The following is a 25,514-nucleotide window of genomic DNA, read 5'->3' as shown; positions in this document are numbered from 1 at the left end:
GTGACAGTGGTGATGGTGTTTAACTCCTCCGGTCCTTGAGGAGGGCGGGGGGATAAGGGTCAAGGCTGGCTCCGGACCCCTCTCGGCGCCCTCCCCCTCGCCCCAGTGCCGGACCCCCCACTCTCACTCGTGCCCACAGCAGGGCCGTGACCTCCCCGGACCACAGTGTCACCTCCACAGCCCTCAAGCCCCACGGTGGGACACAGCAGGGACAAGCTGCAGCCCCCCCCAGAAAGCCCTGGGCACATCCTGGCTACCCCACAGAGCTCAGCCATCCCCACCAGCAGCCCCAAATCCCTGGGCAGGATGAGCTGGGACAAACCCCGGCCATGGGCTGTCCCCACCACGGCTCGGGGAACCCTGCGACCCTCTGGGCACGGTGGCAAACTGCCTGCGTGGCAGGGAAAGCCTTAGAGGTTTTGCACTTCTGCAGCTCGTGGCAGAGAAAACCGGGCAGCGAGACGGCCACCGAGCACATCTCCCCTCCAACACCCCGGCAGCCGCCTCCGCCCCACCGCTGGGCACCCACTTCTGCCCAAACTGCCCCCAAACACACCCCAGCTCCATGTCACGGCACTGCTGAACACACACGTGCAGGTGCCAACACACCTGTGCCCCGTGGGGACAGGGACTCGTGTCCCCGGGAGCCCCGACCTTGGCTGCCTGGGCAAGGTGAGCTGTACGTGCTTCAGGGCAGCGGCGTGGGCACCGCAGGGACATGGGGACGAGGGGACGTGGGATGGAGCCACTCCGTTATGAAACCTCCCTGCATCCCCACGGCGCTAAGTCAAGATTTAGCGAGCGATCGGCTCCTGATCCAGATGAGATCGGGCATCACAAAGGGCTTTGTATTCCAGGAAGCCTATTAGAGATTTAAATTATACAAATGGGCTTTTTACCAAAGATCCTCATTATCTGGGCATTTGCTTTTAATCCTCAGCTATTCCTGCAGCCCCTGCCCCGCGCCCCCCGCCACGGCTCTGCTTACCTTCACCGTGTCCTCTGCGGGGCTGTGGAAGGCGTGGGGACGGGGACAAAGCTGTGGGGTCAGTGTGGGCCCACAGGGAGGGGGTCTGCAGGACATCGGGGAGACCCTGCTTGGGTTTGCTGGGACAGGCAGGGGCTGAGCCCCTCTTGCTTTGCCCTCTCCCCTCCCAGCTCATCCCAGTACCCCAGCAGGCTGCGGGGACGGTGCCTGTTTGTCTGCCGGGCACTAACTCTCCTTAGGGCACAGTCTTGGGGCACCCACAGCTGCCCCGGCCATGCCTGGGCCCCTCCTGTGCACCCCTGCCTGCACGTGAAGATGTTCCCACGGGCACGTGGGGCCGGTGAGGCTGATGTTGGAGCCCAAATCACCAAAGCCCCTGAATGTCCCACCAGAGTGTGCCGAGCCCTGGCACCCTGGGTGCCACCGAGCCCCACCAGCGTGGGGATGGCAGCCGGCACCACGCCAAAGCTGACACCGACAGATGCTGCCCTATATGCATGTGTGTGTGTGTGTAGCTGTGCACCTCAGGGACATGGCTGCCGTGTGTGCAGGGGCACAGGGACACGCTCGGTGTGGTGTGTGTGTCCCCGGGCAGGGCACAGGGTCTCCCCTGCAGCCCCATCCCACCCAGCCCCGCTGCAGCGAAGCCTCGAGGGCTTCACGGCTGCTATGACAACGCAGGAAATTCCCGCAGAAATCCCTGCGAGAAGGAGGAGAAGGAGAAGAAGGAGGAGGAGAAGGAGAAGAAGGAGGAGAAGAAGGAGGAGGAGGAGGAAGAGGAGGGGGAATCTCCCAGCCAGGGCATCGCCAACACCCCACGTCTCTCCCAGCCGGCGGTGGGGAAGGCGTCACAGCGGCACCCGCAGCCATTTCAGCATCCTCCTGGCAGCATCTCTGCCACTGGCTCCGCTCGGCCACAAGGTTGGGGCCAGCAGGAGCCAGCCCCGAGCCAGTCCTGCTCCCTGTTCTGGGCCCCTGGCATCCCCAGGGGACGGTCCTACCTCCCATGGCAGAGCTGAACCCCCCAAACTGGCCGGTGGGAGCATGAGCCGTGGCTGCAAGGAGGGAAGGGTGATGGAGGGGGCCGCATGCCAAAAAACCCACAAGGCTGCGGGGTTGGGGGCAATGAGGAGCCAGAGGGGATGGGCTGAGGGTCGTTTGCTCCCAGCCCTGGGGACCCTGTAAATCAATTAGTGTTTGATGGCAAAGTACAGCCCTGCCCGTGCCCCCCGTGCCCCATATTATCCTCTCTCCCCCTCCTGCAATCCCTTCCAGCGCGGGGGATTAGGTGGGTTTAGGGCCGGGTTTGAGTCGGAAATGGGATGCTTTCAAATCAGCCTGCGTCAGTTGTGCCCTCTGCCACTCATGCAGAGAGGGATTAAAATAGATATGAAGATTATCGGAGGGGAAATGGCACCCCCCACCTTGGGGGGGCCCAACTCTTCCCCCAGCCTCAGCACCGCTGCCTGTGGGGCTATCGCCCAGCACGGGGGCTGCCCGGCTCTGCCCCCCAGGATGCCTTCAGCCCCGAGGGCACAAATCTCTCCCCATTCTGCTCACGCCAGGGCCCCAGTTCCTGTCCCCATCTCATACCCCTTCTCCAAACATCTTTCTTACATGGGATGGGGGGAGACACCACCGCTGCAGCAGCTCTCATCACCCATTCCCTTGTTTCCAGCCCAATCCCATTCCCAAAACCCCCCTCGGGCTCAACGCTGGTCCTGCGCGAGACCCCTGCCCGCACCTCACAGGGGGTTCCCAGCCCTGCGGAGCCACCATCCGCTCAGCCGGGCTGGGACATGGACGTGGCTGCTGCTACGTGGAGGGTGAGAAGGAGTTGATGGGGGGACAGCAGCACCCAGGAGGAGGCTCAGCACCGAAAGGTGCGGGCGAAGGGCAGGAAGGCGCCTCTGCGGGTCTCGTGTCCTCCAGCATCCTCCAGCAACAGACAGGGCAACGGTACCGCCACGAGGCTGTTAAAAAGGGGGAAAAAACACAATGAGAGAGCAATATTGTCTTTATTATTAATAATTACTCATTCCTGCGGCACAGCGAGGTCCCTGTGGTCCTCATGGGCCACCACCACAGGCTGGGCTGGGTCCCCTCGCCGGCCCCGCAGTGGTTTGGGGAAGCGCTGCCGATCGGCGTTTCAAAACATGCCCGTGAGATTTCGGCCGCTTTATCAGGGCTGGTCCCCATCTCCTGCCCCGCTCAGGTTGGCGTTGTAGGCCTGGAGGTGCCAGGTCTCCCTCGACAGGCACCTGCAGCCTCTCAGCCTCCCTGATCTCAGCGCCCAGCAGATTTTGGGGTGAATTAGCCCCATTCTGGGTCTCCCAAGCGGTCCTCCCCCTCAGCTCCCTATTCTGCAGCAGCCACCCCAGTCCCTTCCCCGTTCCCCCCAGACCAGTGATGGGGCTGTGGGTTTAATCACTTTATGCACGTTTATTTGTGTAATTCGGAGGAGAGTGGCTCTTCCTCCCATCTGCCCCTGCCATCTGCTCCCCGCGGCATTGCTGAACAATCCCAGGCTTTGCAAATGGATGGAGCTGGTGCAGGAAGGCAGGAAAACCTGCCGGGAATGGCACCTCCTTATAGTGAGCATCTGTCTTCACCGGAGCCTTTTCCCAGTGCTGGGAGCAGCTGCCGAAAGCTGCTTTGCTCCAGCCCCTGGAACGACTGAGGATGCTGTGATGCCACACCGCATCGGTCCCTGGCTGTGTGCTGGGGACACTCAACTCAAAATGTCCCCTTCTAGCCCCAAAACACCTGGCTTGGCACCTTCTTGGGTTAGCGCGGAGGTGATGGCTGACCTTGCACCCAGGAGCTGGGGATGCCCGAGGCGCGGGGGGGGGGATCCTCGCAGCCACTGGCTCTCCCTGTCCCCGCGGGGACAACCCTGACCCATGCCCTGGGGCAGCGGCTCTTTCAGAGGGGACAGGATGGTGACAGGCAGGTGTGATGGCAGGGGTGGCACATGTGGTGGGGAGAGCGGTCCCCAAAATAGGTGCATGCACAGGGATACGTGTGTGTGTGTGTGTTTATACAGCCTTGTGCTTCCCCATCCCACCCGCCTCACGGCAGCCCGGGGCAGGGTGCCACCCCACAGAAGGGACAAGTGACATTTGTAACAGAGCTCTTGAAGACCCAACCGGGGGCACATCGTGTCCGCCCAGGTCTGCAGGCCGCCCGACACCCCAGCTCCCTCGTCTGGTGTGCCAACACAGCACCCCCAGTGCCCCCAGTGCCCCAGTGCTCCCAGTGCCCCCAGTTCTCCCGGTGCCCCAAGACCTCCCAGTGCTCCCAGTGCCACCCCAGCCCTTGCCAGTGCAATACTGGCCGCCCCCCCCTACCCCGGAGCCCCGCTGTGGGGTGACCAGGGGCTGCACCCCGCAGCCCCACGGCAGAGAGCTGCGTGGGGCAGTGTCCCGGGTGGGGGGTGGCGGTGCGTGGGCGGAGATTCCCCGGGGGTGGGGGCCGCTGCCGGTGCCTCCGGTGCCCCACCCGGAGCCGGTGCCCCCCGGTGCCGGTGCCCCCCCGCAGCCCGGCGCTGCGGCGGGCACTACCGGCGGGCGCTCCCGGGCTGCGTTAGCGCACGGCGGCGGCGGCGGCGGCAGCTCCGTCCCCGGGCAGGTAGGAGGCGGTGGGGATGGGGGGACCCCGGGGCGGGGGGGGCGGGAATCAGGGGGCACTGGGAGACCGGGAGGGACCGGGGCACCGACACGGACGCAGCCCCCGGGCACGTCCCTCCCCGCCGGCGGCTGCAGAGCCCCCCCCCGGCCCCGCCGCATCTTGTCGGGGGTGCTCTGTGCCCCCCTTCACGCCCCGCCACATCACTCCGGGGGTGTCCTGTAATCCCCCCCGCTGCCCCCCACTCCCATCCCAGGGGGGAACCTTTCCTTGGGTGTATCCCCGGCAATCCCTCTCTCTCCGGGGGTGCCCGGTTTTGGGGGAATCCCCTGTACCCCCCCCGCCCCGGGAACGTCTTCCTTGGGGGTGCCCAACCACCCTTGCAGAGGTGCCCACTTTGGGGGGGGATGTCTTTGCAAACCCTTCTCGGGGAGCTGAGCTCCCCACGGGCTTCCCTCCCAGCAGCGGGAGCTGCCCCAGACAGTGGGGAGGGGGCACAGCCCCCCCCCAGGGAGTGGGGCTGGGGGTCGTGCCAGCCCCGGGGGGGACCCTGGCTGGGACCCTTGAGTGGGGTGGGGACGCACAGATCGTCCCCCTGGGCTGCTGGAGTGGGGATGGAGAGGTGGTGGGGGGTGATGGAGGGACACTGTGAGGTCCCAGTTCCCCTTGACTGGGGGTTCCAGCCCTACTGGGCTGCTCCTCCTGGGGAGTCCTGTCCGCCCTGCAAACCCGAAGGAAAGGGGGTTTGGGGGTGCTGGACCCCCTCTCTACTTTGGGTGAGGCAGTGGGCGCTCCAGGCACTGAAGCCCCCCATGCACCCATGAAGCCCCCTGAGCCCATCCTCTCCCCACACAGGGGTCACAACGCAGCCTGGGGTGGGGGCAGTGGGTCAAGGTCCCCCCAGAACCCCCAGCGTGGGCACCGGGGGTGTGTGGCCAGATGCTGGGCACCCACCCTGACCTCCTCCCGGCCTCTCTGCGCTCCTGGGGGGTGACCCCAGTGGGATGGGGAGCACTGGGTTCCCAGGGGTGTGGGCACCCCGCAGCAAGGAGGGGACCCCTGCAGCCCCCGGCCCTCCCTGGGGCTCCAGTGCCAGCAGGAGGCATCAAATATTAACGGAGGCAGTGGAGGAGCTGAAAATAACCCTCCCTCCCTCCGAGGGAGCTGACCCAGATCTGCCCAGCCCCAAAGCTGGGCTGGACCCAGAGCCCCAACCAGCACACTGCCGGGGTCCCTTCCCCTCCTCCAGGCTGCTCTGCCCTCCAGATGCCAGCTATATATCGCCTATATATTATGCAAATGAGCTATAAGGGCTTATTACGCAAACGCCAGGGGGCTGGCGCTACCCGGCGCTGGGTGGTCACTGGGGCTGGCCCTGACGGCTCAGAGAGGACAGTGGGGATGGAGGGGGCCGCATCGGTGTCCGTGTCCGCCCGGGTGTCCGGGGGCTGCCAGGGAGCGCTGCCCCGTCCCTCTCCCCTCCTGTAGCACAGAGGGACACCCCCACCCCGAGCCGGGCCAGGCACCTGCCCCACTGCAGCGCTCGTCCCCCGGGACGTCCGGAGCGTCCCAGCGGCATGGGGAAGCAGAACAGCAAATTGCGACCTGAGATGCTCCAGGACCTGCGGGAAAACACCGAGTTCTCCGACCTGGAGCTGCAGGGCTGGTACAAGGGCTTCCTGAAGGACTGTCCCTCCGGCATCCTCAATGTGGAGGAGTTCAAGAAGATCTATGCCAACTTCTTCCCCTATGGCGATGCTTCCAAGTTCGCCGAGCACGTCTTCCGCACCTTCGACACCAACGGTGACGGCACCATCGACTTCCGAGAGTTCATCATCGCCCTGAGCGTCACCTCCCGCGGGAAGCTGGAGCAGAAGCTCATGTGGGCCTTCAGCATGTATGACCTGGATGGCAACGGCTACATCAGCCGGGAGGAGATGCTGGAGATCGTGCAGGTACCGGGCTCCCTCGCCCCACTGTGACTCCTACTGTGTGGTCCTACGTGTCACCCTGGTGTGATGGTGGCTGTCCCCTCCCAGGATGTGGACAGGCTGGGGACACGCACCCAGCGTTTCTGCTTGGGACAGAGCTTGTTGCTGCCTGCAGAGCAGTTCGCTGAGCTCTGCAGCTGCAGGGATCAGTCTATGCCAGGGCATCCCCTGCTCCTTCCATGTCCTGGGGTTATCCCTTTGTCACCCCATCCCGGGGCTCTCCCCGCTGGCCCCACTCACAGTGCTCCTGGGGAGGGCTGAGTGCACGCAGCCGTCCCCGAGCGCCCCGGGGCAGAGGGACCTGTTGTCGTCAGACCAACAGGACGTGCTTTCCTTGCCCAAACCACAATCTGGTGGCATCAGAAGGTGACTTGCGAGGCCATTGTGGTGGCATCTCTGTGGGCATCTCCTCCCTGCAGGAGCGGCTCCAACTGCCTCCTGCAGGCGGGATGTTTCCCTGGGGCTGCCGCTTGCATCCACAGCTAAAGCCTCCCATAGCCCGGTGGCACGGGGAGGGTGTCAAACACCGTTCCCAGGGCAGCAAAGCTCAGAGCTCTGTCCCCCGTCTCCGGTGGGCGATCGCAGGCGCCCACCTCGCACCCACCCTCATCCCCCTCTCCCTCTCCCAGGCCATCTACAAAATGGTCTCCTCTGTGATGAACATGCCCGAAGATGAATCGACTCCAGAGAAAAGAACGGAAAAAATCTTCCGACAGATGGATACTAATAACGACGGTAAATGAGAGATGGAGGGGATTAAGGGAAAGGTCTCATGGCTAAATCCGGGGGTCTTAGAAGGAGCCGCCCGCGCGTTGATTAAATGGCTCACGTCCGCCGGCGTGGCTGGGGGGAGCCCCGGCAGCCGGAGGGGCTCAGCGTGCTCCCGCAGGCGGGAGCTGACCCCAGGGGTGCTCATCCCGGGCGGGTGGTGGGAGTCTGCGGTGCGCACTGGGGATGGGGTGGTGGCCACCAGGCTGAGCCGTGTCCTCCCCCCCCTCTGCAGGCAAGCTGTCGCTGGAGGAGTTCATCAAAGGTGCCAAGAGCGACCCGTCCATCGTGCGCCTGCTGCAGTGCGACCCCAGCGGCGCCGCACAGCTCTGAGCCCCGCGGACCCCCCCAGCCCCCCACGGCCCCCCACCATCACCCGACCCTGCAGCCGGCCACTGCTGCTGTCCCCTGCCCGGCCCCTGTTGTCCCCACCATCGTGCCCCCCACGGCCCCTTGTGGGGAGAGAGCTGGAGCCCGGCTGAGGCTGGGGCAAGGGGGAGCCCGGGGGGACGGTCCCCATCGCCGGGGGGGCTCCTGCCCTGGCTCTACTGGGGGAAGGATGGAGGCAGGGTCTGCCCTGAGCGAGGACGGTCCCCCCCCAGCATCAGGGACTCAGAGCAGGGGGACAACCCAGCCCGGTGGGAAAGGCTGGCGGCGAAGCCACCGCTGCATCTCCAGTGGGCACAGGGACACGGCCCAGGGGATAAAGACCGGGTGGCTCGGGGGCCCCCCAGCACCCCCCACGCATGCACACACTGCCACAGCCGCGGGGCCGGGCCAGCCCCTTCCCCACAGCCCCACGGCCGGCGCAGGGGTGGGGGCCGCGGGGAGGGGACACGCTTCTGGTCTTTTAATACCTGCAGAATAAAGTTTGTGTCAGTGCAGTCAGTGGTGGGAAAGGGACCATCGGTGCCCAGGGGAAAGTTCCTCCCTGCAAAGTCCAGATCCAACATGGTCACCTCCCTTGCTGCAGCCCCAGGTGACCCAAGGCCATGGCGATGGGCTCACGGGTCTGGGCTGGTGGCATCCCGGGGACGTGTGCACCCGGTAGCCGGGCTGGGGGGCAGCCAGGTCCTATCGTGGGGTTGTGCAGATGCTGGGACAGGGCAGGGCTGGCCGGCGCACATCCATGGGGTCAGCCCTTGGTCCCTGCTCAGAGCCGGGCGGTTTCCACGCTGTCCAGCCTCAGCAAGCCCCGGCACTGCCCGGGATCAGGGCTCTCCGCAGGAGCTGCCTGCAAGGAGACCTGCAAGCCAGAGACACTGCTGAGAGCGGGACCCGGGGAGGCGAGAACTTTGGGTCAGCAAGTCCTACCCCTGTCCCGGACCCCCTGAGCCCAGATGGGTCCATCCCAGCCCTGTACGGGAGCGGGTCGGTGCTGAGCCCCGGGACCAGGAATCACCTTCCTCCGGTGTGTCCTGTGGCAGCAGCAGCCAAGGTGGAGAAGGTTGAGAGCGAGCAGGAGGCAGCGGATGCCGAAGACGATCCCCATCGAGTCGAGCAGGAGGGAGATGGCCCAGAGGGACAGCGTGGAGCTCTGCGGGGACATGGCGCCGTCAGGTCCCCGCACATCCCCCCCATCCCCAGTGCAGGCATCCTCAGCCCACAGCCCACTGGGGACTCACGTAGACGCGGGTGGGATCGAAGGGGCACTCGCGGGAGACCGGGGTGAGGGCAATATTGCGGACGGTGCAGGGGGCCAGCAGCACCCGGCCCTGGGTGCCCAACGTCAGCCCGATGGAGACGGCCAGCCCCAGCAGGCAGGACAGGCAGCCCAGGCTGCCGCTGGCGCTCAGGGCGAAAACCACCCATTTCTGCAGCAGGAGAGAGAAGAGGGTGATCCAGCGCTGTGCACGGCCGCCTGTCCAGGCTCCCTCCCCGGGAGACAGTCCCCAAGCGAGGGGACGTGGCGGCTGTGCACGCTCCATGGGATGGCTGCAGCCGGCTGGGCGCTGGGCGAGGGGCTCAGGGCCAGGGGTGCTTACGAGGGCGGCGGGGGCGAGGTAGCGGGACAGCATGAGGGCAGATATTCCACAGGAGATGGTCTGCAAGGAAGCGCAGGGAGGTCAGCGATGCATGGTGCCCGCCCGCCCCAGGGGCATCAGTCCCCTTTCCCTGTTGACTTCGTCTCTGAAAGTTCATCTGGCCAATTCAGCATCACGGGGGGCAGTACTTCATCTCCCCCAGTCTCCACCCAGTAACAAGTCCCTGTGCATTTAAGCTCTTGGTTTTGTGCTAGAAAGGCTTATTTAGAGCAGGAAAGGGGAGACGGAGCAGTGTCCATCCTGCATCCTCCTGCATCCCACCTCCTGCCCACCCTGCATCCACAGCACATCCATCCCACATCCTCCTGCATCCAATCTCCTGCCCACCCTGTATACATCTGCCTCCACCCCAGATGCACCCCACGCACCCCCGTCCCCCCCTACCCTGCAGCCCGCGGTACCAGCAGTGCAGAGATGACAGAGGCGGTGTTGGCGACAGCGTACTGCAGGGAGATGGCATCCCAGGGGTTGACCACAAAGCGGAGGATGGTGCCATGGACGAGGGAGCCGGTGATGAAGTTGAGGTGCCCAATGATGAGGAGGATGAGGCCCGTTTTCATGAGGACCCTTTGGTGGCTGCTGGGATCGAGGTGACCTGAGACAGAAGGGAGAGGAGGTCTGGGCAAGGAGGCTGCATTGTGTGGGGTGGTGGCACCAAGCCATTCGTCCCGCCCTTGCACCATGCTCAGCACCATGCTCAGCACAGTCAGGACAGCCCCAGAGGACGTACCCCATGCTGGTGTGGGACGAGGCAGAAGGTCACTTGGTGGTAGCCACCGGCAGCCCAGGTATGCAAACCACTGCTCCAGCTGGCTCTCCTGGGACCAGGGCAGCAGTGTGGGGCAGCGGCCATGGGGACAGGTGTCCCCGATGGGGCTGGGAAGAACTGGGCTCCCCAGAGTGATGAGGATGCTCTGGGGAGAGCAGCTGCCCATAAACGACAGCTCCAGCGCTGCCTCTCGGCACCCGGCGCTTTGAGGAGTGACCGCAGCAGCAGTGGAGCTGTTTCCCCATTGTGACCCATCCAGGGGCCACTCTCCTGCCAGCACCCGGGTGCTGAGCCCAGCTCTGTCCCTGTCCCTCAGCTCCCCCCCCTCCCTGCCTCAGTTTCCCTGCGGTAGGGCAGTGCTGGAGCCACAGGCCGGGCTGGGGCACCCTCCCATCGCGATCACCACGCCAGACCTGGACTCACCCACTTGACACATCTTCACCGGGCCAGGATCAGACCATCAGAGCCCCTCGATGCCCCCGGGGCCAGCGCTGCCCTCACCCCCCCAGGGTGGAAGCCAGATCCATCAGGGTTCTCACATGGTCAGGCAGGACCAAGGCTGAGACCGGGACCGGGACTGGAGAAGCTCACCTGCTGCACCCCACTGCCACTCCGGTTCCTGTCCGACCAGCTCTCCAGGACTAACAAAGGGATAACTCCACCTTCGCCTGCCTCCGCCGAGGGGAAGCACAGCCCTGTCCCCACCCCTGCGCTCCCCTTGCTGCTGAGCTGGCAGCCATGCCGTGCCACGCTGTGCCGTGCTGTGCCGATACACCATGCCGTGGCACATGGTGCCACACCATGTCGATACACCATACTGTGCCGATACACCGTGCCACGCTGCCTCATCCCCTTCCCCATCCATCCCCGCCATCTCCAGCGCCCCGGCATGCTCAGGGCGGTCTGCCCTAAAGCGACGGTGGCAAGCTGGGATCCGGCCAGACAGGTCCGAGTCTCGCGGGCTGAGGGTCTGGGAAGGGACAGCCCCTCAGGGTGGGATGCTGCCGGAGCGCGGGGCAGAGAGCAGCACCGTCCGGTACCGGGGATGGACCTGCAGAGAGAGGGAAAAGCAGAGGGATCAGCACTGGTACCAGCTTCCCTGAAGGTGACTCAGAGGAGGCAGTTGGGTGGCAAACGCCCAAATGAAGCTTCTAGGGAAGTTACCGACAGCAAGAGACCGAGTGAGAGGGACTGGGGACAACGGCTTGCCGAGGCGGCCGTGGGAAGAGCAGCCCTTTGGTCAGCCCTCCCTCGCTCGCAGGACATCCTTGCTCAGTGACGCTCTCGGCAAAGCTTATCGCAGACAGGAGGCACCGACAATTTCATTACAGGGACAGCAACGCAGCCCTGACTCCTGGGACTGGTCTGGGGAAAGACGCTTGTCCCTAATACCCCATCTGAGCCCCCAGGCCAGCCCTTGGCCACCTCGGGTCCCTCGCACCCAGCAGCGCTGGGAATTTGGCTCAGCACAGCGTTACTTCCCATCCTTTCCCTCTCTTAACCTGTACCCGGCGCTGCTGCACAGGGAGGGGGGAGAAGGGAGACACAGCCCTGCTTCAGGACAGAGCAGGTCCCCTGCAGCCCTGCGTGACACACGCACCGTCCCCATCGCCGCTGCAGAGGGGACAAGGCCGTCACAGCCCACTCCCCAGAGGCGGAAGAGGAGACGCCCCCGTTTTCCCCATGCCTCGGGCTAGGGCAGTGTTTACAAACGCTTGAGCAAAGGCAGCCAGAGGATTTCACCGCACATCTGTGGAAAGGATGAGCTGGATGCGAGTCGAATGACAACCAGAGTCTTTATTCAAATAGTCCCTTAGGATGGTTGCAGACATACAGACACACGTACATATTTACACTCTTACACACCTCACAGAGCTTGAGCCAATAAATTAAAACAAAAAGAGGGCGGGGGATTTTTTTTTTTTTTTTTTTTTTCCCTCCTTTTTCTTTTTTGTCACGTAAGAAACAGCGACGCCCCGGGGCGAGGCTGGGGAGCCGGCTGGAGAATCGCAAACAGAAGCCAACGCGGACACAACCCTGCCCCAAAAGATGCAATGACAGCGAGTGTGCTTTTCAGCAGGAGGCCACTTCATACTCTGGCTTCGATGCACTCCAGTTTGACTATTTCATCCAGCCTGCAGCCCTCGGCTTGGGCACAGTGGCTCAGGTGGGCACTTGGGCTCTCGGCACCTCTAGCTTTGGGGGTCTGTGGGCAGGCTGCCGCAGTCTGAGAGTGGGGGGAGTCGCATTCGTCCGAGGTAATGTCCGGCACATCGTCCGACTGACTGTCGGAGCTCTCCAGGTCGCTCCGTATGCTCTCCGGCTGGGCCAGGGTGATGTCCCAGGTTTTGCTGGCAATGCAGTCCTTTTGCTCACAGCTTTGGTGTTTGCACGTCTGCTCCTGCTCACCGTCCTCCTCCTCTTCCTCCTCCTCCTCCTCTTCCTCATTCTCTGCCATTTGGGTGTGGACGTGCAGAGAGTCCTCTGTACTGCTGCCGCTGGCCAGCTGGTAGTGACTTGGTTTGGCTTCGATGTCCACCTGGATCTCCATGTTATTGCACTCCCTGCAGAAACAAGCGCCGTTGCATTACTGGGTACAGTTACTGGGTCACCACCGGGCACTGCATCACTGTACTGGGAAGATGACGCTTCCCAGACATGTGCAAGATGCTGCTCATCACCCCACAGCATCTGAGAAACACCCCCACTCGCTGCTCTCCTTGAGCCCTCCTAACAGCAGCCAAGATCATCTCCAGGCTATGAGCCAGGAACTCAACTGGGAAAGCACCAGAGTCCCCACGAGCGGCCAGGAACAGACCATGAGGGTCCTGGGCTGCAACTCCCCTCCTCAGCCTCCATGTTACCCATGGAGGCTTCTCCCAGTCCTCCTTTTGTACGAGTAGAAGGATCGATCCACTTGCCAGCTCCAGCAGAGCAGGCTGGTGCAACTGCAGTCATCTCGCCACCCACAGCAGCACCTTGCAGAGCACAGATTTTTCCAGGACACCCACTACCGACACTCTTCTCACCATCGCGCGTCCTCCTACCTGTCCTGGGGGTTGTAGGAGCTGATGATGGAACCAGCCATGGCTCGAGTGCTGGCGTTGTCGCTGATAGCCCCCAGGCTGACTGAGTCTTTGGGGAAAATCTCCTTCTGGACATCTGCCTGGACTTCCAGCCTGCGGAAGAGAGGAGGATTCCTCAGAAATGCCTTAGATGGTCCCCAAGGGGCACCAACCAGGCACTGTTCTCTATGGGAAACCAAGAGGCCCTCTGGGCTGGCCCAGCTCGGCGTGACAGAGTTTAACCCCAATGGTTCCTCTCGTTTAGTCTCATTTTTGGCTCCATTTAGGTAAACCCATTCTGTTTTCCATGACGAAGGTAAAGTTGTGTTTGTACCTATGACTCACACAATTCCTGCGAAGAACTGATTTCCACAGATCCAGCACACAGCCATGATTACATCCTGGCTGCCGTATCAACACGTGTCTCTAATTACCCAGCAAACTGACTCACAGGCAAGTTTAGAGGAAAACTGCGGCGTAACCTCCTGACTTGGAAGGCAGTGACCCCGCTTGCTACAGGCCACTAGGGAACAGGAACCATCATGACCCGTAGGCTGGGATAAGAGGACTGGAAGATCTTTAAGCAGGCCATGCAGGCATCTCTGCGCTGTTCCCAATTAACCTGAAGCACCAGCTCTGCCGTTTCAAGCAGCTCATCGGGGACAGAAACTTATCTATCGTCCTCCTTGCAAGAACCAGCCTAGCACCGACTCCAGAAGTAGCCTGGTCTGCTGGGACTAGTTATTCTACAACACATCAAGAAGTAAGAACGCTAGGACAGGACTCCCAAGCCAAAGAAGGATCGCTCGCAGTCCCAGAGACCTCCCCAAAATAAGCCTGCTCAACCAGCACAGGCCTTGGGAGCCTCCACCCCGTTCTTGCTGGGCCCACCAGTTCAGTTACCTGCTGTACTTCCCCTTGCCTCCCGAGAGGACCCCACCGCTCAGGGTGCCACCCGAGAGGGCAGCGAAGCTGGCCGTCTCGCTGTAGTTGCCCTGCATCACGCTGAGCCCGTCGGTGGGGCTGCCGCTGGTGCTCAGCACACTGGTCAGCCCCTCAATGCTGCTTTCGCCAATGCTGGGGTTCTTCAGGGCTCGCCAGGCATCAGCCACTGCGGGGAAAAACAGCCCAGGAATCGGGATCAGCAAGGGAACGGTCCGGCTGTGATGGAGTTGGCAGAGCTGGGGGGCAGAGAGCAGGCAGCACGTGTCTCGGACTGCCTCCCTGCCTCGTCCAGGGCAACGAAGAGCTGAGATTTCGCTCACAGCTGATGACCAGCAGAAGATTAAAGCAAATAACTGCTCCTAGCCAAACCCAGGTAAAGAGAGATGTTCGGATTTGGGAAACATTACGACCTCCTACCCTTTCATTACAGGCTCTTGCTTCACCCCCTTCCCTTCCCCAATTATCACTCAGTACCTGTGATTGGTCCATCGTCTTCATCAAACTCGATTTTCACACCCTTTCCGTTGGCGGTGCTAACGCCGCAGCCACCGCCTCGGCACAGCGAGATGGGCACAACACCGTAGACGTAAGCTAGCATGATGGGGACTCCAATACCTGGAGAGCGGGATGCGCTGAGTTAAGGGGAGCTTAAGGCTGAGCTGTGCTGGGCAGACAGAAGGACTCTGGGGTTGGGGCTCTCTCGGTTTTCTTTACACTGCTTTTAACACAGAAAGAGCCTCGTTCACAACTTCGCAGAGAGACAGCGGAGGAGCCCTTCACTCGCGCTGCTGCAGTGCAGAGTCCCAGACTGGTGGGGGTTGGGAGGGCCCTCTGGAGCTCCCCCAGTGCCACCCCCCGCCAGAGCAGGGGCACCTCCAGCGGTGGCACAGGACACCTCCAGGTGGGTTTGGAATGGCTCCAGAGGGGGAGACTCCCCCCCTCTCTGGGCAGCTGTGCCAGTGCTCTGCCGCCCGCACAGGAGAGAAGTCCCTCCTCGGGGTGAGATGGGACTGCCCATGGTCACGTTTGTGCCCGTTCCCTCTTGTCCTGTCACTGGGCACTGCTGAACACAGACTGTCCCCACCCCCCGGCACCCGCCCTTTGGGGACTGATAAGCGTTGATGAGATCCCCCTCAGCCTTCTCTTCTCCAGACTGAACAGCCCCACGGCCCTCAGCCCCTCCTCAGCACAGAGATGCTCCAGTCCCCTCATCACCTCCGCAGCCCTTTGCTGGACCCTCTCCAGCAGTTCCCTGTCCTTCTTGACCCGGGGAGCCCCGAACTGGACACAGCGCTCCAGATGTGGCCTCCCCGGGGCAGAGCAGAGGGGGGGATGACCTCCCTCGCCCTGCTGGCCACGCTCTGCTTGATGCCCCCCAGGGTGCCATTGGCCTTCTTGGCCACCGGGGCACATTGCAGAATGAGCAAATCCCAAGAGCACAGACAGCCTCAGCTGAACCCCTCCAAGACATCAGCCACCAAACCAGTCCACAGGTAAGAGACAGCTCCGGGTATTGGGGGACTCCGCTACGGGCTGTGGTGCTCCAGACAAGCCCTGTGCTGGCTGCAGGCCAACTCAAGCACAGGAGGCCGTGCAGCCTGGATGTGAAACGGAGGGATGTGCCCAGAGGAGCACACAGCAGTGCTCAGCAAACTGCCCTTTGGCCACCCCCCCACCTCACAGGGTTGGGCCACCCATCTGTCTCGGTGACTACTGGCCCACCAGAAGGGAAAGGGACTGTGCCCACTTACCAACACTGACAGCAGCGATAACTGGCGAGGCAATGACGGACAAGGTGACCCCACCAGTAATGGCCAGGTTCCTCTTGTGCTTAGAGGTTTTCTTTCCCTCGTACCTGCTGTGGATCTGATGGAAGGAGAAGCACCAGGTGAGAAGGGAGCCTGGCCGTGAGCAAACACCAGCAGAAGACATTAATAACGCCTATGTTTTTACAGCCTTGTCAGCTACATTAGCCCATAGAGAACCTCATCTTGACCACAGATCTCCTCACAGATCAGATCTAGCAGGTGGGTCTGTGTTTAGGAAAAAGAAGCAGCTACAAATACAGCGCTGACGTGCCATTTCTTCCCTCTCGGCGCCGCTTTATCAGCACAGACACACAACAGCATCAGGCGGTTTGGGGCAGCAGGTCAGCATCAAAACATGAGCGACTTATGCAAGCCAAAGCTCAGGGTCCAGCCACCGTCCCACCGAGCCCATCATCACAGGATGTGTTAAAAAGGGACCAGGGCTCTCCTTGGCTGCTCCCGGGTCAAGGCAGAGGCACAAGAGCAACGCAAAACGCATTTGAGAGGACTTCAGCCTGAATGGCTCTCAGCCACCACCTTCCCTCCCCCCACACAAAGCCCAAAAGATAAGAAAGTTTAGAAGAGACAACTGAATTTTGGTTGTATGACAAGATCCACCCTTCATATCAGCTCTAAATTTCTGGGCAGATGCCTTGAGTACAGAGAACGCCCCAAACCCTTCAGCTCCAGCCTTCCGCTCTCCACACTCACCTTCCTCCCGACATACACGGGGATGCCGATGACCATAGCAGGAATGGCAATGCCCGCGATGAGGGAGATGCCTACAGGAGCACCGATCAACGTGCCCAGCTGCCAGAGAATCTTCTTTTTACGACTCCATGGCTTTTTGCCCCAGAATGTACAGCCAGAGGGGCTTAACGGAAGGGAAAAAAAACAAACAAAAAAAGACAAGGCATTAACACCACAGCAATTCCCAAGCGTCCCTGAGAACCCCAAGTTCAACTTCCACGTGAACAAAACCCAAAACTTAGGAAGTGGACAGACAACACAAAAAAGGTTTCCCTCTTTTTTCCCCTCATCAAGATTAATTTACTCATCAAGGTGATTATCACGCTACTGGGACTATGTTTAACGTCCAGTATGCAAAGTGCTCTCAAATGCAATTGCATCAGGAGGAGCTTTTCTTGGTGCGGAGGAGCATCCTCCTACTGTGACGTGGGGAGAAAGCTCAGCTCTTTGGGTCAGAAAGCCGAAAATTTTACTGACTTCTTGGCGAAGCAGGAAGGATGAAAGGCCAACAGAGCTTCCCCAGCCCGGCTCAGAGGAGCGCCCGCTGGAACCCCGGTGGGCTGCTCCCCTTCTCACCTGAGGTAATGCAGATCCGAGATCTCCTTCATGCACAGCCAGCAGAACTCGCAGCCGCACACCGCGCAGGTCATGTGGTTACAGCTCCCGTCGTTCATCTTGATGATGTAAGCGCTGCAGCGCGGGCACGGCTTGATGTCATCAGCTGCAGGGAGGAAGCACGGGATTGAGTTGGACTCCGCTGCGAGTACGAAGAATCAACGAGGGGGATCTCGTTACGGATCGAAACCCCTCATTTTCTGTGCGGGCAGAACAGCTTCGCTCCTCACAGATAAAGTGGGGATGGTTGTGCCTTTAGTTTACCTTCCGAGCGAGAAGATAACACTGATGAGAGAGATCCCACCAAAGCCGTCTGCTTGGACAGCAGAGACCGAGGACTTCAGTCACTTAAAAAGCTTATTCTAGCCCGGAATGGGATGTATTCCAGAATACGCTTAACCGCTGGGAACAAGTCCTACCTGCCCTGTGCTAGCCAAGGCAACAGCCTAAGAACGAACCATTACTAAATTGCTCCACAGAGGTGATTCATGGGCCAAGAACAACAGAACAATTGGGTGAAGGTGGCATCAGAGATGCTCCGAACCTGGTCTTCAAAAGCAGCCGAAAGGGGAATGGGGTCTGGAGGCGCAGAGGGGAGTCCGGTGCGGAGGCTGTCCAGTCCCCAGACCCCAGAATAAGGGTCCTTCATCTATTCTGTAATTCAAGCGCCATCTGATCACAGTTACGCACGGGCTGCGCAGAGGTTCGGGGCTCTGCTGGCAGCCTCTGCAACGCTCGACAATATGAAACCCAGCTGCTGAGACCAGCTCGCACCTTATTAATCACTACAGTGAATCCAGCAAGAACGGGGTGGGAAAAAACCACTGTCCCAAGAACCTCCCTTTCAGCGGCGAAGTGCTAAACTCTTCCTGGCAGGGATCTCCTTTTAAAAGGGTGTAAAAACTCAGCAACTATTTTTTGCTCGCCAGTTCCTGCCGTGGGCTGCGGTAGTATCTGTGCTGTCCATTATCGGGGACCTCTAACTGGGGGACGTTGAACTTCGTCATACCACGAAGCCACCTCTGAACCGCCCACGACAGCTCCATTCTAAGTGAAGCGTATTAACGTTCTCGCTCCTGACACAGAAGGAAAAAGCAGGGTGTTTTCTTTGGGGGGTAAGGGCGGGACTTTATGAAATGGCCTTACTGCCCACTTCCAGAGTCAATACAGTCATTTTTAACGAACGCTAACTCAGTAGACGCAGCAGCTCCTACCAGGCAGCGTAGGAGTCTGTGGGTTGGCATTTTTTCTGTACCTGACATTACTAACACCTAACAGCGCACGGAGCGAGGCTCCCCGCACTCAGCTAGGCATGAACGCTGCTCTTTACTACAGCAGCAGGCAAATTTGAAGCTGCAAGGGTAAAAAGTGCCTATCCGTTCAGGGTTTAGATCAGCAAGGAGCGAGAACATCCAAGATCAAAAGAGCCACAAGCCTCGCTGGGGCGGATGAGGGGAGCTGCTGTGACGTGGAAGGACCCAAAGCACATCGTCACCTACTGATCTGGTTTGCGTTCTTGGAGGAGCCCGCCGGATTCGTCCTAACGCACACGAGAAGGGGAACTGACTCTGAGTTTCACAGCCGTCCTCACCCGTGGCTGCTGGAGACCCTCAGCCGCGCCACGCGGGGCACTACCACCCCTCTGCCCTGACGGGACGGGCTCGGGCACACAGGTTGCTCTTTCTCAGCTACCAAAAAAACACATGAAGCCATACCCGGCCCGGATTCCTGTCCGTAACTGAGGCCCGAGGTGTGCTTGGTCCGTACTCGGAGCGCCTGTGCCCGTTGCTGGCGCGCCATGTCGCAGGTTTGGTTGGGATGCCATATCTGTTTGCAGTGATAGCAGAACTCCGTCTGGCAGCCGTCCCTCTCGCAGGTCAGCTTGGGGCAGCTGGCACAGCCGTAGGCGATCACCGCGTAACTGGAGAAGAAGGAAGGCACCGGGAGAGTTAGTAAAAGACAAAGCGATCAAGCAACAGCCCAGCAATGCTTTTAATGCAGCCTGCCCAGGGGGAGCGCGGGGGGCAGAGCACTGGGTGATGAAGAGATGGAGACGCTGCGGAGACATCTCCAGGCTACGCCGAGGGACGCGCGCAGGTCAGCCCAGCTCTCCCATCTCAGCCGTTCCCATCGCTGTCCCCACGGCAGCCTGCGCGCTGGGCAAACTCCTGCTCTCTCCAGTCCTGTGGCTTGCACTGCGGGGCCTGAAACGGAGTAGGGCCAGTTGGGTGACTTGGGGCAGATACCTTTTCTACAGACGGCTTATAACACCGAGTTCTCTCCTCAACGACTGCTGGCAGTTCACACAGACCAGGTTTGCCTTGCCCAGCGTGCCCTGCTAACAGCTCGCCGTTCCGGCCGATTCAGGCTCCTCGGACAGACTGGCGCCGCTCTCTCCAGGCACCTGAGGCTAAACACCCCCCCACCCCCCCCACACCCCCCCAGTTCCATAGGATGGGCATATGGGTGGGTGCAATATGGCCCGGAGGAGTTTAGGAAAGCTGAGGTTGTCCTGGGCACTTCTATCAACTGAATGACTCTAAAAAAAAGTGCAGCAACAGGGGTTTCCACGCGTGGCTGCCTCAAGAAGCAAGCTCTCGTTGATCTCCACAGAATTCCCCTTATTAAAGGGCAGTGAAGAACAACGCTCTGCCTCCGGAGTGAGCCGAAACGGGAGTAAAACCAACGGAATGTGCAAGAGAGGGAGGTCGGGTTGAACCAGCTCCCTTCCTCTGACAGTAGGGTGACGCTTCCAGAAGGACGTGCGCTGTGTACACACGAGTCTAAGCGGCAGCACCACCGAGCACGGCTATGGGAAAGGTGACTTACAGTCATCTAGGCTGAGGTTGCTTCCAATGGCAGCGGAACTGAGCAGTTCCAGAAGTGCCTTCCGCTTCTGCGACACCACTACGGCAAAGGATATTTTTGTTGTTCATCCTCAGTATTTTTGTTAGTGGTCAGAGGAGAATAACTCCTATTTAAGGTTTTATATTTAGAGCTTGTGTAGCTCAAGTTGTATTGCCTCTTCTCTGAGGCGGCAGCGTGAGAACCGCTGAATGTGTCATACCACAATGATTCACATCCCGTGGGAGTTTGAGCAACTTCATCCTGCCAGGGTACGACATAGTCGCCAAAGAAACAACATCTCTGCGCCGAGAGGCACGACGACACGGTCTCCTCGTGCATCAACTGCTGCGCACTCCTGCACATGAAGCCAATATTTGGGGAGAAACGGGACACAGACGGCCCAGGGGTTTGGGAGTGACCCACGCTGATTCCTACGCATCCTGCCTAGGGAAGATCCCGCTCAGCATCCTTACCCTGCCACTACCACCCAGCCAAAGACTTACCCCTGGCCAAAATAAAAGCGTCATCTGACCAGCTGTGTTACGACACACTGCTATTTCAAATCGTAACAGCAGGCTAGGAAAGCTCAGTGTAATATATTAAGCAACCCCATGCTCCAAATTAACCCCTCACTAGAGATGTAGGGGTTGGGTTGTTTTTTTTAGACACTGGAGCAAATCCTACGAGAAATGAAAACCGTCACCATTTATATTTTATTCCTAGAGCTGAAATGACAAATATCACAAACAAGCCCACAGCTGTGGGGAAAGAAACTGCATGACTGTCTGTTAGGGAAAGAAATAACACATCTCCGAATTCAAGGTCAACTGGAAAGAGGCTGTTGAAGCAACGTGCTTAAGATTAGCCACGACAGTGTCCGGATGGGCAACACGTGCCCCTTCTTCAACTGACCTCGGACACGTCACTGCATTAAACAGCCACTTCCAGGCTCAACCCCAGCAGACGAAAAGGGAAACTCGGACTTTTCCCCATGCAGCAACGACGAGTGTCTTCCCGAGACCCCAGCAACCACAGGGCATCGTTGCCAGCCCGCTCCTTGGATAGCTGGGAGTTGCCTCCATTCCTCCTCCTGCCGCCCCGCGGGGGTCGGAGCCTCACCAGTTGCCTCCAGCCTCATTCACTGAGCTCAGCCTACACAGCTCCATTTCTTTAAAGGTTGTTATTCTCCTGAGCTTCTAGGAGAGATGCAGTGTGACAAACACTAGACAGCGATGCCACCTGATTGTAGCGGGGGGGAAGGCTGCAAACATAGAAAATTATTTGTATTGCGATTGATGGCGCATCAATTGACCGGTGTTTCCATGGAAACACACACCGGTGTTGTGTTGGTCCTCCTCCTACTCCTCCCCGGCAGCACAGCCAAGCTCTTTCATTTACGAAAGACTGCGGTACGCGTGGAAGGCACAGGATGCTGCGTGCCACACGCCCAGCGTTTTGTCCGCCATCACCCAGCAGCCCCTCGCTGCCGTCACTTCGGCGGTGGGTGACACCCAGTGCCGAGCATCGCCGTGCCCCCAGCCCTACGCTCCCACTCCGGCTCAGCACACCGGCACTACTACGGTGGGAAAGCCCACTGTAAATAATTCATACCCTGACTTTACATAAGCACAGCGACGCGAGCTCACTGGCAGGAATGAATAGGGTGATTAATTCCTCTCCCTGACAGAGGGCTCGTTCCAACAGCCTTTGTTCGGGCGCTACAGACACACCAGCAGTGCTGGTCTGCGAGAGCTGCCTGGTCTCCTACAGCCCCAGGGTCGCTTCTGGCTTCTGCTGGCAGCCCAGAGGAGGGTGCCCGTCACCCGTCTCCCGTCTCCCGTCTCCCCGTGCTAGCAGGTTAAGCAGGGAGGAGGCTGTTGCTCGCACAAAGAGCTGCGTGTGACACCAGTCTGCCCAAACCCTCCCAAAGCACGGTCCGGATCAGACTCAGGCTGGGTTACTGTCCCAGAGACAACACCCTCCAGGCCGTGCTGGGGCCGGCTCCTTCCATCCAGACAGCCTGGGTGACGTAGGTCGCGTTTACACCTCATCCTGAACGCAGATAAATATCACAGCAGCCCAAGAGCTGAGATTCGGTAAGCAGGAACCGGATTTTCTCTAGCCGGTTAACAGCAGGGGCATTCCCTCTGGTGTCTCTCTCCGGGCAGCGTAACCTGCTCCAACCTCCTGATCACATCCCCAAGATCTAGCGCTCATTTTGCTTCAGAAAATTCTGCTTCAGAAAGGAGCAGAACTGTTGTTCGCTATTAACTTTGCCCTCTGAAGGAAGAAACAAGCCCTTACACAGAGACGCTTCGAGGCTGTGAAACGGGTAACCTGAGCCAGGTTGAGCGATTTGCATAGGACGGCTATTGCAACGCTCTGATTAAATCTTCACAACCCTCCCACCACGCTTTCCATTCTGACTAGGTCAAACTTTCCTCTCATGTTCTTGCTACCCAGAACTGCAATCCAAGCTGAGCTGTAGCTAAACTTCGCAGCGCTTCTCTAAGTTTCCCGAACAAAGCCCTTTTCCAGGCAGCTCTGGCTTACGCTCAAACAGAAACCTAACAGAGTTCGTTTGAAGGAAAAGAGAAGAGAAAATGAAAGCAACAGCAGATAACTATAAAGTCATCGAGCTTGGCTGGGCTGACTTCTGGACAGACAGATGTTTCCTCGCTTAGCCAATGAATAATGAGTCAACATCACTCCTCTGTGCCACGAATTCACATCCCCACTGGGAAAAAGTGACCGTTGACAGTTCCTTCTTCCCCACCGTGGAAGCTGCAGGGTGTCCCCATGCACCGTCCCCACGGCTCGCAGCAATACACGCGGCTGGGGAAACTCCACGCTTCCCATTTGTGCAGAAAAGAAAAAAAAAAAAAAGCCTTCTTTTAAATTAGGGAAACGATGGCTCAGCTAAAACCCCCTTCAAGTCCTATTCACTCGTACCCAATTTGTCAGTATTTCCACAATCCCCAAGGTCAAATCCCAGTGCCCTAGTGAGGCAGCAGGGATAGATGGAGTGTCATTTTGGTACCCAAGGTGCGTCAACTGCCCTGATGAGCCTGCTGACAAGCAAGCAAAGAACCCGGGCAATGAGGGCTCTTCACGGGACTCAGTAGGACCCGGAATGAGTATCTGCAGCAGCACCCCACTGGGGGTGAGCCACCCTTCCCTGCGCTGTCCTGGGACCCAGGTGGGGACGGGCAGCACCCCAGCAGGACAGTGGGTGCAATGCGACCCCCAGGACCTGGCAGGGGGACAAGCAGCATCCCACTGGGACAGCGGGTCCAGGACCATCCCAGCTGGGATGCCATCACCAGGACCTGCTGGGGACAGGCAGCACCCCACCAGGGTGGGGGTCTCCCTTCCCTGAGCCACGCCAGGACAGATAGATGGGGAAGAACCCTATGGGGACAGCAGGTCCCCCCTCCCCAGCCTGTCCCAGCACAGAGGGAGCAGCACACCATGGGGGCAATAGGTCCCCCCTCCCCGGGCTGTCCCAGGAGAGAGGGGGCAGCACCCGATCGGGACAGCGGGTCCCCCTTCCCCAGCCTGTCCCAGGACGGAGGGGCAGCACCCCCGGGGACTCACCCGCAGTCGGGGGCCGGGCACCAGCGGCAGTCGGGGTCGGCGGCGAGGCAGCGGCGCAGCATGAACTCCTCGTACTTGGCGACGAGGTGCGGGGAGTCGCGGAGGAGGCGGCGGATGTCGGCGGGGTTGAGGCGTTCGCTGCACTCGGGGCAGCAGATGTTGACGCGGGACTCGGTGATCTCGATGCGGAGGTACTGCCGCAGACATGCCCCGCACGACCGGTGCGGGCACGACAGCAGCCGCGGGGCGTTCTCCGCCGGCTGCCGCACCAGGCACAGCGGGCACTCCAGCTCCTCTTCGCCGCCACCCTCCGGGACCACCGGAGCTTCCTCGGAGGGGGGCGGCGGAGGCGGCGGCGGCGGCGGAGGCGGAGGCGGTGGCGGGGCCGGCGGGGCGGCGGGAGGCGGCGGTGGGGCGGCGGGAGGCGGTTCGGCCTTAGCGCGGCGGCGGCCGCCGGCAGCGGAGGCGGCGGCGGCGGAGAAGACGCTCTGGAAGGAGAGGCGGCGGCGGCGACCGGGCTTCGGGCACTTGGCGGCGGCCGAGTGGATGGAGGAGGAGCGCGGCGACTCGGAGTCCCGCTCGGAGCCCATGGCTACCGCCACCGGTGGTTGCCTAATCGACGGTGTCCGCCCGCGGCGGGGATCGTTGCAAAGACGAGGAGGGCACCGGAGCACCGCGTCCCGCCGGGCTGCAACGACAGCGGCCCCGCCGCCCGGTGAGTGCGGCCCCGCCCCGCCCCGCCCCGCCGACTGCGCAGGCGCCGCGCCCCGCCCCGCCCCGTCAGCGGGCGCGGCCGCCGGCGCCGCCATTTTTGTTGAGGGCAGCGCCGCCGGGCAGGACTGAAGCCTTTGGTGAGGTGCTGGTTGTTCCCGTCCCTATCCCCGTCTCCGTCCCCGGGTTCCCCCTCGGCATCCCGCCCTTGGCACTGCCAGGGGTTGGCCGGAGCATGGCTGGCTGCCTCGGGCTGGGCCATGGCGGTCTGCTGGCCTCACCCAGCCCTGAGGCTTCTCCCAGGCCTGGCGCTAACCGTGGGTTGGAAAGGGGCCTTGTGCTAATGGTGGGATGGGAAGGGGCCCAGCGCTCTCCTGGGGGGTGGGTGGAGGGCTGTGCTCCAAAGGAAGTTTATTTTTTAACATGTCTCTCGTTGGAGAGTGGGGTCTGTAACTGCAGGAGGCTCTTCTGAATTTATACATCCCGCTGGGGCGTCTTGGCCCCGGCTGCGTGGCCCTCCTCCATTGTAATATTTGTGAAGAGTCGTGTGGAGATTTACTCACCCAGGAATGTTTCCCCCGGCACAGGGTTTAGCCTCTTTCATAGGGAGTCACTGAAACTACAACCCACACTCTTACTGCAGTCATGCAGAAATTTAAGAGCCTCCGTTTCCTTCCAGGGTTCCCCCATGCCCACAGGGGTCTGCCAGCCTCGTCTGCCGTTCAAAGGCAGATAAGCTGAAGGGAAGGGCGCAGCCTCTTATTATGCAGGGGAGGCGAAGCAGAAAGAGCTGCTGTGTCTATGAAGTGCATGTTAAATCGGCACAGAAGGGGCTGCTTTCCCTGTAGACTGTCAGCTTCTGACTGGACAGACTGTAGTTATTCATGTGACAAGACAAGTGTGGCTTCATCACTGTCTTCCAGCTATCGCCATTCCTGAAATCATTTCTCTCAGCAAAGCCTATTTGCATAGTTATTACCAGGCTCCT

At 60.5% G+C, this 25,514-nt stretch overlaps 3 protein-coding genes across 3 annotated transcripts; 1 reads left to right on the top strand and 2 right to left on the bottom strand.

Annotated features, from left to right (window-relative positions):
* Positions 1-6,192: 6,192 nt before the first annotated feature.
* HPCA (hippocalcin) lies at positions 6,193-7,707 on the top strand (the record flags this gene model as incomplete). The annotated part of the gene is made up of 3 exons (XM_082494199.1): positions 6,193-6,570; positions 7,236-7,341; positions 7,610-7,707. The coding sequence occupies 3 exons, from the start codon at positions 6,193-6,195 to the stop codon at positions 7,705-7,707; spliced, it is 582 nt and encodes a 193-aa protein (XP_082350325.1).
* Positions 7,708-8,527: 820 nt separating this feature from the next.
* On the bottom strand, positions 8,528-10,354 carry TMEM54 (transmembrane protein 54; the record flags this gene model as incomplete). Its single annotated transcript, XM_082494163.1, has 6 exons — positions 8,528-8,620; positions 8,777-8,911; positions 9,000-9,188; positions 9,360-9,419; positions 9,821-10,014; positions 10,150-10,354. 6 exons carry the CDS (start codon positions 10,352-10,354, stop codon positions 8,528-8,530), a joined length of 876 nt encoding a protein of 291 aa, XP_082350289.1.
* Positions 10,355-11,965: 1,611 nt separating this feature from the next.
* On the bottom strand, positions 11,966-24,472 carry RNF19B (ring finger protein 19B). Its single transcript, XM_082494137.1, has 9 exons — positions 23,816-24,472; positions 19,087-19,292; positions 17,333-17,477; positions 16,718-16,880; positions 15,950-16,064; positions 14,673-14,813; positions 14,157-14,364; positions 13,236-13,367; positions 11,966-12,752 (listed from the first exon to the last, which is right to left on the bottom strand). Exons 1-9 carry the CDS (start codon positions 24,403-24,405, stop codon positions 12,278-12,280), a joined length of 2,175 nt encoding a protein of 724 aa, XP_082350263.1. The 5' UTR covers positions 24,406-24,472; the 3' UTR covers positions 11,966-12,277.
* Between the last annotated feature and the right edge of the window lie 1,042 nt (positions 24,473-25,514).

The sequence above is a fragment of the Vanellus vanellus genome (genome assembly GCF_965231255.1).
Source record: "Vanellus vanellus genome assembly, chromosome: 22".
Lineage (NCBI taxonomy): Eukaryota > Metazoa > Chordata > Aves > Charadriiformes > Charadriidae > Vanellus > Vanellus vanellus.
This window is presented reverse-complemented; position numbering and strand designations above follow the sequence as displayed.